Source organism: Mobula birostris, chromosome 14 (assembly GCF_030028105.1).
Source record: "Mobula birostris isolate sMobBir1 chromosome 14, sMobBir1.hap1, whole genome shotgun sequence".
Classification (NCBI taxonomy): domain Eukaryota; kingdom Metazoa; phylum Chordata; class Chondrichthyes; order Myliobatiformes; family Myliobatidae; genus Mobula; species Mobula birostris.
The window spans coordinates 49,158,540-49,176,588 of NC_092383.1; the positions used below are offsets into that span (position 1 = coordinate 49,158,540).

General features: G+C 44.4%; 1 protein-coding gene across 2 annotated transcripts in view; it reads right to left on the reverse strand.

The window, feature by feature from the left end:
* The window catches only part of LOC140209887 (voltage-dependent L-type calcium channel subunit alpha-1S-like), a 419,288-nt gene that overhangs the window by 351,022 nt on the left and 50,217 nt on the right, over positions 1–18,049 (reverse strand). For both annotated transcript variants that reach the window (XM_072278518.1, XM_072278519.1), the window contains exon 3: positions 17,225–17,364. In XM_072278518.1, coding sequence (XP_072134619.1) covers positions 17,225–17,364 — 140 coding nt within the window. The remainder of the gene's footprint in view (positions 1–17,224; positions 17,365–18,049) is intronic.

The following is an 18,049-nucleotide window of genomic DNA, read 5'->3' on the forward strand; positions in this document are numbered from 1 at the left end:
CAATATTTCTCCCTCTTTTCCACAAAGCCCCGTCGTCTGCAAACAATGACCTCCCCACTTCCGTTGGAATATTTACAAATATATCATTTATCAAAATGGAGAATAAAGTTGGACTCACTACACTCCCTTGAGGTGTCCCATTTTCTACAACATACTGGCTTGATAGCTCTGATCCTATCTTCACCCGAATAGTTCTTCTGTTTAAAAAGTCCTTAACCCAATTGAACATTGCCCCCCCATTCCCATTAAATGTAGCTTGATTAGGAGCCCCTCTTTCCATAACATATCATAAGCTTTCTCAACATCAAAAAAAACTGCAACCACTGTCTCTTTATTTACTTGAGCTTTTCTTATTTCATCCTCTAGACACAACACTGGATCCATAGTATTCCTTCCTTTCTTGAACCCACTTTGATACATAGCCACCATACCTCTACTTTCCAAGAAGTACACTAACCTCGCATTTATCATATCATAAGTTTACATACATGTGACGTCAAGGCAATTGGCCTGTAGTTCTCTGGCCTGCTGGCATCTTTCCCAGGTTTCCTTATTGGAATAATTATTGCCTCTTTCCAGCTCCCTGGTATTCTCCCTTCATCCCAGACTTTGTTATACAGAGGCAGTAGTTTCTCCAGACTTCCTTCACTCAAGTGTTTTATCATACTATAACATATTTCATCTTTACCTGGCGCAGTCTTTCCTGTTTTATCTAGTGCCTTTCTTAATTCCCCCATGCTGAAAGGGACATCTTGCACACCGTCAAGGTTAGTTTTCCTACATAAAGCCTCCATATTTTCAGCTTTTGTTCTCTCTCTACCTCTTCTTCCCTTCTCAGACAAATTATCGGAACTATGTGCCATAACAAAAGTGTTTGCCAACAACTCTGCCTTTTCCTTATTTGTTACTGCAGTCACACTTCCATCAACCAGAACTGGGTACCTCCACTCTCTCCTGTCCCCTCCCATCCTTTTTATCATCCCCCACACCTCTCCTACTTGAGTTGTGTTTCCCATTGAATCACAATACTTTCTCCAGTGCGTTCTTTTAGCATGTCTTATTGTCCTCCTTACCACTGCCTGAGATTGTTTGTACTGAATCATATGTTGGAAGTTATGAGTGCTTTTAACCAGTTTAAATGCCTTATTTCTATTTCTCACTGCTTCCTTACAATTATCATCCCACCATGGTATTATTCTCTTCTTTATTCTTCCTTTACTTTTAGGAATGGATTCTAATGCAGCTGATATTATACCTTGTTTTAATATGCTGTCAAGTGTTTCTACGTCCATTCCATCACTGACCTGACTTAGATATCTATCACTTTTTTCCAGAAATTTCTCCCAGTTGGCTTTCTCAAGGATCTATTTCCCACCTGTATTCTCTGTGACCAATGAGGCAGAAATATTTATCTTGCACCAGATTGGGTAATGATCACTCCCTACAGTTCCTTCTTGGTATACTAAGCAATCACACTCTGATGCAATGGAGTTTGATACTACTGTAAGATCAAGCACAAATTCTTTACCTGTATTAACATCAATTCTCGTACTACTACCATCATTTAGGCACACTAAATACTTCTCATCTAGCAACTCCTCTATTACCCGACCATTGATGTCTGTTCTGTCACTCCCACATAATACATTATGTCCATTAAAATCACCACACCAAACAACATTACTACTATTCTGCCCTTCTATCTCCTCAAGCTTGTTTAACTCTAGTCTTTTGCATGGATTATAATAATTCACAATCACCAACTCTTTCCTTTCAGCCCATACTTTTACTACCACATACTCTTGTTCACTTCCTACACCTAGTATTCTATAAGGAATACCTTGCTTTACATAAGTTGCACATCCTCCTCCTCCACCCTCTCTCCTGTCTCGCCTTACTGCCTCATAACCACATAAAACAAAATCTAAATTAGGTTTTAACCAGGTCTGGATACACACAACATCTGGCTTTTCTCTCCAACTCGCTATAAACTGCTTGAAATCTTGTCCATTAGCAATCAGGCTTCTTGCATTCCATTGAAGAAGTAGCATTATCAGTAATATCAACACACACATGCTGTCTCTTGACTTGACTGTACCCTGAGTTCATCGTTTACTTCTTCCCATTTTAATCCTATCATACTCAAATGGCGCTCTGCAGCTTTCACCATAATCTGAATCCTTTCAGTTTTAGATTTGATCTCATACGTTGCGTATACCACTCCTGCTATAAAGGTCACCAATTTCTTCTTCTCTATCCATGCATTCTTCTTATCTTGCCTTTCTTTAGCTGCCGCTTGCTCTTTGCTACACCCTCCCTCATTCATTTTCTTCTGTCCTGCCAACCTGACTGCCTCAGCACACGAGACTTTTTTCTTCACCCTTATCTGCTGCACCTCCACCTCTTTTTTCAACACCTCACAGTCCCAGTACGCTACACTGTGGTTACCTCCACAATTACAGCACTTTGGTCTCACTCCCTCTCCACATTTTCTGTATTCATGTTCCCCACCACACCTTGCACATCTTCTATTTCCTTTGCACACTTTGGCCACATGCCCAAACTCCTGGCAATTGAAACACCTCGTAGGTTTTGGTATATATTCTCTTACACTGTATCTTAGAAATCCAAAATATAACTCCTTTGGAAGCACCTTATCCTCAAATTCTACCAGAACGTTTTCAGTCTCCCTTTTCTCTGCTCCCCTTGTCATTCTTTTCACACTCTTCATTGAACTATTCCTCACCCTCAAGTTCTCCACTAGCTCCTTCATATTAACACTGAGGGGAACCCTGGATATCACTCCCTTGCAACAATTGACCCTTTGTGCTCCAATTCTTACAACCCTGGACACTTTGACTTTCCCAACATTAGTCACCTTCACTGCTTTCTCCATCTGCTCTCCAGTTTTACATCCTATCAGCAGGTTTCCATCTCCTAAAATTCTTGCATGGTTCACTTCCCCTACTTGTCCTCTAATGATTTTTGGTAGCTTAAGCGGATAGATTTTCTTTACTCCCCCTTCCCCCTCAAATCTTACCACTACATTTAGCAATTTTGCCCTCGGCCCCTTCTCCTCAACTTCTCTTCCCTCACTTTCCGATCCACCTAATTTAGACCCACCTCCTTTCTTTCTCTTCCGACCCATCATCTTCCTGTTCTTAGTCCCTCTCCCCACCTCTTCCCACTCACACTTCCTGCTATTGCTGTCATCATCAGTCTCCCTCCCTGCCATCCTATCAGAGTTTGCAAGGGACCATGAACGAATATCGTTCCGGACCTATACAGGCCATCGGTCAATATTCCCACAGAATGTCCCCCACAACACCCCACAGCCAGCAGCTAACTTGTATCTCTGGCCCAGCAGTTGGAGCTTCCTGTCGCCAGCCAGCAGCCAGCCGAGTACTGCTCGATCCCTCGTCTTACTCCCCGGGTCTTAAGGCCCTCTATCTGATGTCATAGCTCCAATCTCCTCGTCGATCTCCCATCCCACTCCTAACACCAATGTGGCGAGCATTTGGTCCATAATGACAGTTGAGGAAGCTCGTTAAACTCAACAACTGTTTTATTGAGATAAACACAAAACAGACCAGGCACCATGACCTGGAGAAAGAACCCCACCTATCTCACCAGACGGGTGGAGGTGGCCATCACACACCCCGGTTACAGTTAGGGTGACCCACAAATACACAAGCAAATAATTGTATAACCCAAACTAAAACATAACAATAAATAAACTGGAAATCTCACCATATTCCCAAAAAAGCATTTTAACACGAGGACAATAAACAGTATTGGTCATTAGAAATGCGGGGACAGGCTGTCGACCATGCATTCCCCCCCCCCACCCCCACCCCCCAAGAGCATCACAATATTTTTCTACAGCTTAGTGCTACTACTTTAAGTAGGCCTGAAAGCCTGAATATCGGTACTGCTTCCTTCTGTCTATTTAAGTTGAAGAAATCCAGATTGCACTGTTATGGTATAAGACATAGGAGCAGAATTCAGCCATTCAGCCCATCAACTCTGCTCTGCCAGTCCATCATGACTGATTTATTATCCCTCTCAATCCCATTCTCCTGCCTTCTCCCCACAACCTTTGACATCCTCACTAATCAAGAATGTATCAACCTTCACTTTAAATATACCAATGACTTGGCCTTCACAGCCATCCGTGGCAATGAATTCCACAGATCACCATCCCCTGGTTGAAGAAATGCCTCCTGATCTCTGTTCTAAATAAACACCTATATTCTGAGGCTGCCACATTTGGTCCTAGTGTCACACTACAGGAAATATTCTCTCCACATCTACTCGTATTTAGGCCTTTCAATATTCATAGATTTCAATGAGATTCCACCGAAGCTCCACCAAGCAAAAGCCAGAGCCATCAAATACTCCAGATATGTTAACCCTTTCATTCCCGGATTCATTCTGGTGATCCTCCACTGGACCCTCTCCAATATCAGCACATCTTTTCTTCGATAAGTGGCCCAAAAAATGCTCACAATACGCCAAGTGCAGTCCAACCTTCCCCCTCACCTGGTTTCACCCATCACCTGCTAGTGTCTCACTTCACCCGCCCTCTTCCCCACCCACCCACCTTCCCCCTCACCTGGTTTCACCTATCACCTGCCAGAGTCTCAGTTCACCACCCCGCCTCTCCGCCACCCACCCACCTTCCCCCTCACCCGGTCTCACCTGTCACCTGCCAGCGTCTCACTTCACCCCCCCCCACCCACCCACCTTCCCCCTCACCCGGACTCACCTATCACCTGTCAGTGTCTCACTTCCCGCCCCCCCGCCAACCACCTTCCCCCTCACCTGGTTTCACCTATCACCTGCCAGCTTGTACTCCACCATCTCCCCCGACATTCTTATTCCGGCTTAGAAACATAGAAACATAGAAAATAGGTGCAGGAGTAGGCCATTCGGCCCTTCGAGCCTGCATCGCCATTTATTATGATCATGGCTGATCATCCAACCCTGCACCAGCCTTCCCTCCATATCCCTTGATCCCCGTAGCCACAAGGGCCATATCTAACTCCCTCTTAAGTATAGCCAATGAACTGGCCTCAACTGTTTCCTGTGGCAGAGAATTCCACAGATTCACCATTCTCTGTGTGAAGAAGTTTTTCCTAATCTCAGTCCTAAAAGGCTTCCTCCTTATCCTCAAACTGTGACCCCTCATTCTGGACTTCCCCAACATCGGGAACAATCTTCCTGCATCTAGCCTGTCCAATCCCTTTAGGATTTTATACGTTTCAATCAGATCCCCCCTCAATCTTCTAAATTCCAACGAGTACAAGCCTAGTTCATCCAGTCTTTCTTCATATGAAAGTCCTGCCATCCCAGGAATCAATCTGGTGAACCTTCTTTATACTCCCTCTATTGCAAGGATGTCTTTCCTCAGATTAGGGGACCAAAACTGCACACAATACTCCAGGTGTGGTCTCACCAAGGCCTTGTACAACTGCAGTAGTACCTCCCTGCTCCTGTACTCAAATCCTCTCGCTATAAATGCCAGCATACCATTCGCCTTTTTCACCGCCTGCTGTACCTGCATGCCCACTTTCAATGACTGGTGTATAATGACACCCAAGTCTCGTTGCACCTCCCCTTTTCCTAATCGGCCACCATTCAGATAATAATCTGTTTTCCTATTTTTGCCACCAAAGTGGATAACTTCACATTTATCCACATTAAATTGCATCTGCCATGAATTTGCCCACTCACCCAACCTATCCAAGTCACTCTGCATCCTCTTAGCATCCTCCTCACAGCTAACACTGCCGCCCAGCTTCGTGTCATCCGCAAACTTGGAGATGCTGCATTTAATTTCCTCATCCAAGCCATTAATATATATTGTAAACAACTGGGGTCCCAGCACTGAGCCTTGCGGTACCCCACTAGTCACTGCTTGCCATTCTGAAAAGGTCCCGTTTATTCCCACTCTTTGCTTCCTGTCTGCTAACCAATTCTCTATCCACATCAATACCTTACCCCCAATACCGTGTGCTTTAAGTTTGCACACTAATCTCCTGTGTGGGACCTTGTCAAAAGCCTTTTGAAAATCCAAATATACCACATCCACTGGTTCTGCCCTATCCACTCTACTAGTTACATCCTCAAAAAATTCTATGAGATTCGTCAGACATGATTTTCCTTTCACAAATCCATGCTGACTTTGTCCGATGATTTCACCGCTTTCCAAATGTGATGTTATCACATCTTTGATAATTGACTCCAGCAGTTTCCCCACCACCAACGTTAGGCTAACCGGTCTATAATTCTCCGGTTTCTCTCTCCCTCCTTTTTTAAAAAGTGGGGTTACATTAGCCACCCTCCAATCCTCAGGAACTAGTCCAGAATCTAACGAGTTTTGAAAAATTATCACTAATGCATCCACTATTTCTTGGGCTACTTCCTTAAGCACTCTGGGATGCAGACCATCTGGCCCTGGGGATTTATCTGCCTTTAATCCCTTCAATTTACCTAACACCACTTCCCTACTAACATGTATTTCCCTCAGTTCCTCCATCTCACTGGATCCTCTGTCCCCTACTATTTCTGGAAGATTATTTATGTCCTCCTTAGTGAAGACAGAACCAAAGTAATTATTCAATTGGTCTGCCATGTCCTTGCTCCCCATAATCAATTCACCTGTTTCTGTCTGTAGGGGACCTACATTTGTCTTTACCAGTCTTTTCCTTTTTACATATCTATAAAAGCTTTTACAGTCAGCTTTTATGTTCCCTGCCAGTTTTCTCTCATAATCTTTTTTCCCCTTCCTAATTAAGCCCTTTGTCCTCCTCTGCTGAACTCCCAGTCCTCAGGTGAGCCACTTTTTCTGGCTAATTTGTATGCTTCTTCTTTGGAATTGATACTATCCCTAATTTCTCTTGTCAGCCACGGGTGCACTACCTTCCTTGATTTATTCTTTTGCCAAACTGGGATGAACAATTGTTGTAGTTCATCCATACAATCTTTAAATGCTTGCCATTGCATATCCACCGTCAATCCTTTAAGTGTCATTTGCCAGTCTATCTTAGCTAATTCACGTCTCATACCTTCAAAGTTACCCTTCTTTAAGTTTAGAACCTTTGTTTCTGAATTAACTATGTCACTCTCCATCTTAATGAAGAATTCCACCATATTATGGTCACTCTTACCCAAGGGGCCTCTCAGGACAAGATTGCTAATTAACCCTTCCTCATTGCTCAAAACCCAGTCTAGAATAGCCTGCTCTCTAGTTGGTTCCTCGACATGTTGGTTCAAAAAACCATCCCGCATACATTCCAAGAAATCCTCTTCCTCAGCACCTTTACCAATTTGGTTCACCCAATCTACATGTAGATTGAAGTCACCCATTATAACTGCTGTTCCTTTATTGCACACATTTCTAATTTCCTGTTTAATACCATCTCCGACCTCACTACTACTGTTAGGTGGCCTGTACACAACTCCCACCAGCGTTTTCTGCCCCTTAGTGTTATGCAGCTCTACCCATATCGATTCCACATCTTCCCGGCTTATGTCCTTCCTTTCTATTACGTTAATCTCATCTTTAACCAGCAACGCCACCCCACCTCCTTTTCTTTCATGTCTATCCCTCCTGAATATTGAATATCCCTGAACGTTGAGCTCCCATCCTTGGTCACCCTGGAGCCATGTCTCTGTGATCCCAACTATATCATAATCATTAATAACAATCTGCACTTTCAATTCATCCACCTTGTTACGAATGCTCCTTGCATTGACACACAAAGCCTTCAGGCGCTCTTTTACAACTCTCTTAGCCCTTATACAATTATGTTGAAAAGTGGCCCTTTTTGATGTTTGCCCTGGATTTGTCGGCCTGCTACTTTTACTTTTCTCCTTACTACTTCTTCCCCCTTCCTTTCCAGACCCGATGAAGGATCTCGACTGGAAATATTGACTGTTTATTCATTTCCCCAGGTGCTCCCTGACATACTGAGTTCCTCAATCATTTTGTGTGTGATTTCTAGCAACTGCATAAACTCTTCTATTTATCTCTTCAATAGCTCAGGCATCAAATGCTACAGACCCAATGACCTCTCTCTTTACTGTATGACTCTGTGACACTGAATCTCCAAAAGAAAACAGATCCCATGCAATTATATTTCATGGAGGAGGAGGAGAGGCTTTTTGAGCATTGATCAGCAACCAATCCAGACATCAGAAGTTTGTGATTTCACTCAGGTTCATTGCGCGAGCAGAAAAAATCAGTGCCAGATCGTGGCAGCTTACTTGAGCTCTGACCAGTGACCAATTGCAGTTTTGGGATTGATTAGCAAGACCAAATAAAAAGAAGGCAGGGACAAGCACAGCAGCCATCGTTGGAATGGACAGAGCTAGAGTGATGATCTTGAGGCTTTAGCTCTTTGAGGCTTCAGTCAGAGAAAGCAAAAGAAAAAAAGCTTGAGGTAAAGTTTTGTTTCTTTCCTTCTTTACATAGAACATAGAAAACCTACAGCACAATACAGGACCTTCGGCCCACAAAGCTGTGCCAAACATGTTCTTACCTTAGAAATTACCTAGGGTTACCCATTGCCCTCTATTTTTCTAAGCTTCATGTACCTATCCAGGAGTCTCTTAAAACACCCTATTGTATCCGCCTCCACCACCATTGCTGGCAGCCCATTCCACGCTATCACCACTCTCTGCATAAAAAACTTACCCCTGACATCCCCTTGGTACCTATTTCCAAGCACCTTAAAACTGTGCTCTCTCATGCTAGCCATTTCAGCCCTGGGAAAAAGCTTCTGACTATCCACGTGATCAATGCCTCTCATCATCTTATACACCTCTATCAGGTCACTTCTCATCCTCAGTCGCTCCAAGGAGAAAAGGCCAAGTTCGTGCTCCCCAATCCAGGCAACATCCTTGTAAATCTCTTCTGCACCCTTTCCATAGATTCCACATCCTTCCTGTAGTGAGGCGACCAGAACTGAGCACAGTATTCCAAATGGGGTCTGACCAGGGTCCTATACCATATAACCATATAACAATTACAGCACGGAAACAGGCCATCTTGGCCCTTCTAGTCCGTGCCGAACTCTTACCCTATCCTAGTCCCACCGACCTGCACTCAGCCCATAACCCTCCATTCCTTTCCTGTCCATATATCTATCCAATTTAACTTTAAATGACAACATAGAACCTGCCTCAACCACTTCTGCTGGAAGCTCATTCCACACAGCTACCACTCTCTGAGTAAAGAAGTTCCCCCTCATGTTACCCCTAAACTTTTGTCCTCTAGCTCTCAACCCATGTCCTCTTGTTTGAATCTTCCCCACTCTCAATGGAAAAAGTCTAACCACGTCGACTCTATCAATCCCCCTCATAATTTTAAAACCTCTATCAAGTCCCCCCTCAACCTTCTATGCTCCAAAGAATAAAGACCTAACTTGTTCAACCTTTCCCTGTAACTTAGGAGATGAAATCCAGGCAACATTTTAAACCTCCTCTGTACTCTCTCAATTTTATTGACATCTTTCCTGTAATTCAGTGACCGGAACTGTACACAATACTCCAGATTTGGCCTTACCAATGCCTTATACATCCCAACTCCTATACTCAATGCCGTGATTAATAAAGGCCAGCAAACCAAAAGCTTTCTTCACCACCCCATCCACATGAGATTCCATCTTCAGGGAACTATGCACCATTATTCCTAGATCCCTCTGTTCTACAGCATTCTTCAATGCCCTACCATTTACCATGTATGTCCTATTTTGATTAGTTCTACCAAAACGTAGCACCTCACATTTTTCTGCATTAAACTCCATCTGCCATCTTTCAGCCCACTCTTCTAAATGTCCTAAATCTCTGCAAGTTTTGAAAACCTACCTCATCATCCACAACACCACCTACACAGCTGCAACATTACCTCTGGGCTCCTAAACTCAATCCCACGATTGATGAAGGCCAATGCTCCGTATGCTTTCTTAACCACAGAGTCAACCTGCATGGTAGCTTTGAGTGTCCTATGGTCTCTGATCCTCTACACTGCCAAGAGTCTTACCATCAATACTATATTCTGCAATAAAATTTGACGTACTAAAATGAACCACCTCACACTTACCTGGGTTGAACTCCATTTGCCACTTCTCAGCCCAGTTTTGCATCCTATCAATGTCCCGCCATATCCTCTGACAGCCCTCCACACTATCCACAACACCCCCAACCTTTGTGTCATCAGCAAATTTACTAACCTATCCCTGCACTTCCTCCCCAGAGAAGGGGTCCCAGAACAGATCCCCAAGGCACACCACTGGTGACCGACCTCCATGCAGTATATGACCCATCTACAACCACACTTTGCCTTCTGTGAGCAAGCCAATTCTGGATCCACAAAGCAAGATCCCCTTGGATCCCATGCCTCCTTACTTTCTCAATAAGCCTTGCATGGGGTACCTTGTCAAATGCCTTGCTGAAATCCATATACACTACATCTACTGCTCTTCCGTCATCAATGTGTTTAGTCACATCCTCAAAAAATTCAATCAGGCTCATAAGCCACAACCTGCCTTTCACAAAGCCCTGATGACTATTCCTAATCATATTATACCTCTCCAAATGTTCATAAATCCTGCCTTTCAAGATCTTTTCCATCAGCTTACCAACCACTGAAGTAAGACTCACTGGTCTATAATTTCCTGGGCTATCTCTACTCCCTTTCTTGAATAAGGGAACAACATCTGCAACCCTCCAATCCTCCGGAACCTCCCCTGGGACGGCCAGAGCCCAATGATCCAAAAATGGGAACCATTGATGATGCAACATCTGCTTAGTTAGGACAGTAGAGATGCCAGCAGGATAATGAAATGCTCCTGTTGTGGGATGTGGGAAGGCATGGAGACCTCCAGTGTCCCTGACAACTGTACCTGTGAGAAGTGCATCTAGCTGCAGCTTCTACAATCTGCGTTAGGGAGTTGGAACTGAAACTGGATGAACTCTGGATCATTCAGGAGGCTGAAGGGGTGATAGGTAGGACATATAGACAGGTAATTACACCCAGGGTGCAGGTCACAGGAAATTGGGGGGACAGTTAGGAAGGGGAAAGAGGTTAGACAGCCAGTGCAGAGAACCACTGTGGCCATCCCCCCCAACAACAGGTATATCACTTTGGATATTGTCGGGGGAGATGACATAACAGAGGAAAGTCACAGCAGTCAGGTCTCTGGCACTGAGTCTGGCTCTGTGACTCAGAAGGGAAAGGGGGAGAAGAGGCACGCTGTGGGGATAGGGGATTCGTTAGTTAGGGAAACAGACAAGAGGTTCTGTGGGCGAGAACGAGACTCCCAGATGGAATGTTGCCTCACAGGTGTCAGGGATCGAGTCCTCAGATTGAGTGCTCAGCATTCTTGAGTGGGAAGGTGAACAGCCAGCAGTCGTGGTCCATGTGGGTACCAATGACAGGGGTAGGATGAGAGACGAGATTCTGCATGGGGAGTTCAGGGAGTTAGGCGCTACGTTAAAGGGCAGGACCTCCAAGGTTGTGATCTCAGAATTGCTACCTGTACCATGTGCCAGAGGAGCCAGAACTAGGAAGATTATGGCTTAACACAGGGTTAAAGAGTTTGGTGTAGAAGGGAGGGCATAAGATTTTTGGATCATTGAGCTCTCAGCCATGAAAGGTGGGACCTGTACCAAAGGGACAGTTTGCATCTGAACTGGAGGGGGACTAATATCCTACTGGAAAGGTTTGTTAATACTGCAGTGTGGGGTTTACACTAGTTACAGGGGGATGGGAACTAGAGTGCCAGAACAGTTAGTGGAGAGGTTGTGGAGGCAGATGTTGTAAGACCTTCAAGTCAGAAATCACAAGGTCGGGCATGGTGTGACTAGTGTCCTGAGCTGTGTATATTTCAATGCAAGAAGTATCGTAAGAAAGGTGAATGAGCTCAGGGCATGGATTGACACCTGGAATTATAACGTTGTAGCCATTAGTGAGACTGGATTGCAGGAGGGGCAGGACTGGCAGCTCAGTATTCTGGGGTTCTGTTGTTTTAGACGTGATAGAGTGGGAGGGATTAAAGGTGGTGTTACTAGTCACAGCAGTGCTCAGACAGGACAGACCTGAGAAATCAACTAGTGTGGCATTATGGTGGAACTGAGAAATAAGAAAGGTAAGACCATGTTAATGGGGCTATATTACAGACCACCCAGCAGTCCGAGGGATTTGGAGGAACAAATTTGTGAAGAGATTTCTGGACTGTTCAAGAAATGTAAGGTTGTTACAGTCGGTGATTTTAACTTTCCACACATTAACTGGGAATCCGATAACTGTAAAAGGACGAGAAACATAAGATTGCTATAGTAGGTGATTTTAACTTCCCACATATTGACTGGGAATTCCATACTGTAAAAGGATTAGATGGGATAGAGTTTGTCAAATGTGTTCAGGAAAGTTTCCTTCATCAGTATGGGGATGTCACAACGAGAGATTGTATGATATTTGATCTGTTAGGGAATGAGACAGGACAGGTGACAGAGGTTTTTTGTAGGGGAACTCTTTATACTTTATACTTCATTGTCGCCAAACGGTTGATACTAGAACGTACAATCATCACAGCGATATTTGATTCTGTGTTTCCCGCTCCCTGGATTACAAATTGATAGTAAATATTAAAAAATTAAATTATAAATCATAAATAGAAAATAGAAAAATGGAAAGTAAGGTAGTGCAAAAAAACTGAGAGGCAGGTCTGGATATTTGGAGGGTACGGCCTAGATCTTTGTATGTAATGATCATGATGCCATTAGTTTCAAAGTAAACATGGAAAAAGATAGGTCTGGTCCGTAAGCTTGAGATTCTAAATTGGAGAAAGGCCAATTTTGTTGGTTTCAGTAATGATCTGGTCAGTGTAGATTGGGACAGGCTGTTTTCCAGCAAAGGTGTACTTGGTAAGTAGGAGACCTTTAAAAGCAAAATTTTGAGAGTACAAAGCTTGTACATGCCTGGCAGAATAAAAGGCAAGGATAACAAGTGTAGGGAAACTTGGTTTTCAAGAGATATTGAGGACCTGGTTAAGAGAAAAAAGGAGGTGCATAGCAGGTGTGGGCAAGTAGGAACAAATGAGGTGTGTATGGAATATAGGAAATACAAGGAAAAACAAGAAATAAATCAGGAGGACTTCTCTGCAGAAGGCAGAGGGTCGTGGTGGAGGGAGTACATTCAGATTGGAGGATTGTGACTAGTGGTGTCCCACAAGGATCTGTTTTGGGACCTCTACTTTTCGTGATTTTTATTAATGACCTGGATGTGGGGGTAGAAGGGTGGGTTGGCAAGTTTGCAGATGACACAAAGGTTGGTGGTGGTGTAGATAGTGTAGAGGATTGTCAAAGATTGCAGAGAGACATTGATAGGATGCAGAAGTGGGCTGAGAAGTGGCAGATGGAGTTCATTCCGGAGAAGTGTGAGGTGGTACACTTTGGAAGGACAAACTCCAAGGCAGAGTACAAAGTAAATAGCAGGATACTTGGTAGTGTGGAGGAGCAGAGGGATCTGGGGAGTACATGTCCACAGATCCCTGAAAGTTGCCTCACAGGTGGATAGAGTAGTTAAGAAAGCTTATGGGGGTGTTAGCTTTCATAAGTCGAGGGATAGAGTTTAAGAGTCACGATGTAATGATGCAGCTCTATAAAACTCTGGTTAGGCCACACTGTGTCCAGTTCTGGTCGCCTCACTATAGGAAGGATGTGGAAGCATTGGAAAGGGTACAGAGGAGATTTACCAGGATGCTGCCTGGTTTAGAGAGTATGCATTATGATCAGAGATTAAGGGAGCTAGGGCTTTACTCTTTGGAGAGAAGGATGATGAGACGAGACATGATAGAGGGGTGTACAAGATAATAAGAGGAATAGATAGAGTGGATAGCCAGCGCCTCTTCCCCAGGGCACCACTGCTCAATACAAGAGGACATGGCTTTAAGGTAAGGGGTGGGAAGTTCAAGGGGGATATTAGAGGAGGTTTTTTACTCAGAGAGTGGTTGGTGCGTGGAATGCACTGCCTGAGTCAGTGGTGGAGGCAGATACACTAGTGAAGTTTAAGAGACTACTAGACAGGTATATGGAGGAATTTAAGGTGGGGGCTTATATGGGTGGCAGGGTTTGAGGGTCGGCACAATATTGTGGGCCGAAGGGCCTGTACTGTGCTGTACTATTCTATGTTCTATGTTCTAAAAGAAGGTATGAAGTTGCCCTAGCAGACAAGGTGAAGGAGAATCCTCAGGGATTCTACAGATATGTTAAGAGCAAAAGGATTGCAAGGGGCAAAATTGGTCCTCTGGAAGATCAGAATGGTAATTCATGTGTGGAGCCAAAATAGATGGGGAAGATCTTAAATGTATCCTTTGCATCTGTACTTACTTGGGAAACTGATACAGAGTCTATAGGAGTGAGGCAAAGCAGCATCAACTTCATAGATACTGTATAGATTACAGAGGAGGAGGTGTTTGCTACCCTGAGGCAGATCAGGATGGACAAATCCCCAGGCCCTGACAAGGTGTTCCCACGGACACCATGGGAGGCAAGTTGCAGGGTCCCTAGCAGAGATATTTAAATCATCCTTAGCAACAAGAAAGGTACCAGATGATTGGACAATCAGCAATGTTGTTCCACCGCTTTAAAAAGGCTCTAAACAGAAACCAGGAAATTATAGGCCAGTGAGTCTGACATCAGTTGTGGGAAAGTTTTTGGAAGATAACGGACCGGATATGGCTTCGTGCGTGTTAAGTCGTGTTTAACCAATCCTATAGAGTTTTTCAAGGAAGTTACCAGGGAAGTTGATGAAGGCAAAGCAGTGGATGTTGTCCACATGGACATGGAATTTGACAAAGTCCCCTATGGGAAGCTGGTCAAGACAGTTTAGTCACTAGGCATTCAAGATGAGGTAGTAAACTGGATTAGACATTGGCTTTATGGGAGAAGCCAGAGGATGGTAGTAGGTGGTTGCCTCTCTGACTAGAGGCCTGTGACTAGTGTGCCGCAGGAACTGGTGCTGGGTACTTTGTTGTTTGTCATCTATATCAATAATCTGGATGATAATGTGGTTAACATGATCAGCAGATTTGCAGACGACACCAAGACTATGGGTGTATTGGACAGTGAGGAAGGCTATCATGGCTTGCAGAGTGATCTGCATCAGCCGGAAAAATGGGCTGAGAAATGGTCGATGGAATTCAATGCATTTAAATGTGAGGTGTTGCACTTTGGTAGGACCAACCAGGGTAGGTCTGACATAGTGAACAGTAGGGCACTGAGGAGTGCGGTAGAACAAAGGGATCTGGGTCCATGATTCATTGAAAGTGGCATCACAGGTAGATAGGGTCGTAAAGAAAGCTTCTGGCACATTGGCCTTCATAAATCAATCTATTAAGTACAGGAGATGGGATGTTAATTTGAGGTTGTATAAGAAGTTGGTGAGGCCTAATTTGGAGTATTGTGTGCGGTTTTGGTCACCTACTGACAGGAAGGATGTAAACAAGATTGAAAGAGTACAGAAAAAATTTGCAAGGATGTTGCCAGGTCTGGAGGACCTGAGTTATAAGGAAAGTTAGAATAGGTTAGGATTTTATTCCTTTGAATGTAGAAGCTTAGAAGGGGAAAATGGCACCTAATGTGACTCCTTTGCTTGCAACTACGGAAACAGCTCTATTTCCATCTTTAACATCTCTATTTTTCCCTTTCAGGGTTCTTTTGGAGACCCTGACCTGGAGTTACATGCCGGCTTCTGTTCTTTGTGGGAATAGGACCCGCTCTCAGGGTTTCATGACTGGCCGTTATTCAATATGCCAAGGATGTAGCCTAGGATATTGGCTCGCCTTTGGAGTTTCGGGATCTCGTGGCTCTGGAGACGGGTGGACCAAAAGTCGGTATCTCTGCAGGAGTTTGGTGTGTCGTGGGAGATGGAAGATCAAAAGCAGCTATCTGGCTGCTGGCTGTGTGCCTAGAGACCCAAGTTCTTTGGGCACAGAGCTCTGAAAAAGTGACACAACTGACTTTTATTATCGTAAACCAGCGAGCTGTTTGTTAGGTCTCCTCCCTCACTGTGAAATGGAGACATCTCTTTCTCCCTTATTAGAGAGAGAGAGAGAGAGAGAGAGAGAGCCTGTGGTATGTCAAATACCGGGTAAATGAGTAGTCTTTGGGGCACTGCAAGTCTGTGTCTTTGCTGCACGCTTGAGTGCTCAGTTGTGGGTTCCGATGCTTTTTTTTTTGCTTTGCTGCTACTTACATGTGCGAGGGGGAGTTGAGGTTAGGGCTTTGGGGTTCTAACATTTAACTGTCATTCATTCTTTGGGAACACTCCCCTGTTTTCGTGGGTGGTTCCGAAGAAAAAGAATTTCAGGCTGTATATTGTATACATTTCCCTGATATTAAATGTACCTTTGAAACCTTTGATTCAGAGGATATTTGATAGAGGTATACAAAATTATGAGGGGTAGGTAGGGTAAACACTAGCAGGCTTTTTCTACTGCGGTTGAATGGGACTACAACTAGAGGTCATAGCTCAAGGGTGAGAGGTGAGAAGTCTGAGGGGAGCATGAGGGGAAGCTTCTTCACTCAGAGGGTGGTGAGAATGTGGAACGAGCTGGCAGCAAAAGTGGTGCATAGGAGTTCAATTTCAACGTTTAAGAGAAGTTTGGATAGGTACACAGATAGTAGGGATACGAAGGGTTGTGTCCCAGTACAGGTCAATAGGAGTAGGCAGCTTTAATAGTTTAAGCATGGACTAGATGGGCCAAAGGGCCTGTTTCTGTGCTGTACTTACTTATGATTCTATGACTCTAGTGTAGTGTTCTAATTTGTTCTCTATTTCATTTAAATGGATAATTTGTTCCCCAGTTAAATGATAGTTTTTTCTCTTTTATATCTTTTTAACTCTTTCCATGAAACTTCAGCTAGTTGGGTCAGCTGCTTAATTGAGCCAAGATATAGTGGCCCCTCTGTGTCCCAATCCATTGTAACGTGATGGTGGGTGCAGTCGTTAAACCGCTGGGGAGAAAGTCTCTGTGTCCCGATCCATTGTAATGTAATGGTGGGTGTAGTCGTTAAACCCCCGGGGAGGAAGTCTCTGTGTCCTGATCCATTGTAATGTGATGGTGGATGCGGTTGTTAAACCCCTGGGGAGGAAGTCTCTGTGTCCCGATCCATTGTAATGTGATGGTGGAAATTGATCAATACAAGTTCTTACCCAACAAACACAATGACAAAGTCCAAGATGTTCCAGAAATTCCGTAGGTAGGCATCCGGGTGAAAGAGGAATCCATACACGATAATTTTAAGAATTGCTTCTATCGTGAATATTATCAGAAAGATATACTCAACTTTTTCCTACAGGAGAGAGAAAGAAAGAGAGTGTGAGAGACAGAGACAGAGGGAGAGAAAGGAAGGGAGAGAAACAGAGAGGGGGAGAGAGAAAGAGAGAGAAGGGGACTGTGAGAGACAGAGTGAGAGTGAGGGAGAGAAACAGAGGGGGAGAGAGAGAAGGGGAGTGTGAGAGACAGGGAGAGATAGTGAAGGAGAGAAACAGAGGGAGAGAAGGAAAGTGAGAGACGGAGAGAGAGAGAGAAGAGTGACACTAGGAGATAGGGGGAGAAAGACAGGACGAGTGAAGGGAGAGAAGAGAGGGGGGAGAGAGAGCAAAGTGGAAGGGGAGGATGGGGAGAGCGAGGGGGTTGATTGTGCAGTTTGTCCACCAAAAGAGGTCCTTTGTCATTAAATAATTGACAATAAATGGTGTTGCAGGAAATGGTGTTCAACATACTTCAGTCTCAGTAACTGGGGTATCCCCTTTTCCCTCTGACACACCCCTCGCCATGCTCCCAAGACCAGGAAGAGTCTTCCCGCAGTGTTACATGCAGCCCAATACTCAATGGACCCATCATCCCGTTGCCCCAGGTCTGTGCCTGGCCTCTCACTGCAGCCTGGACCCAGGTGACGGAAAGTGTGACAACACTTGCAGGCTGCTGCCAGCACGTCTTTGGGTTGTGTTCACTGTTAACGCAAGCAAGACATT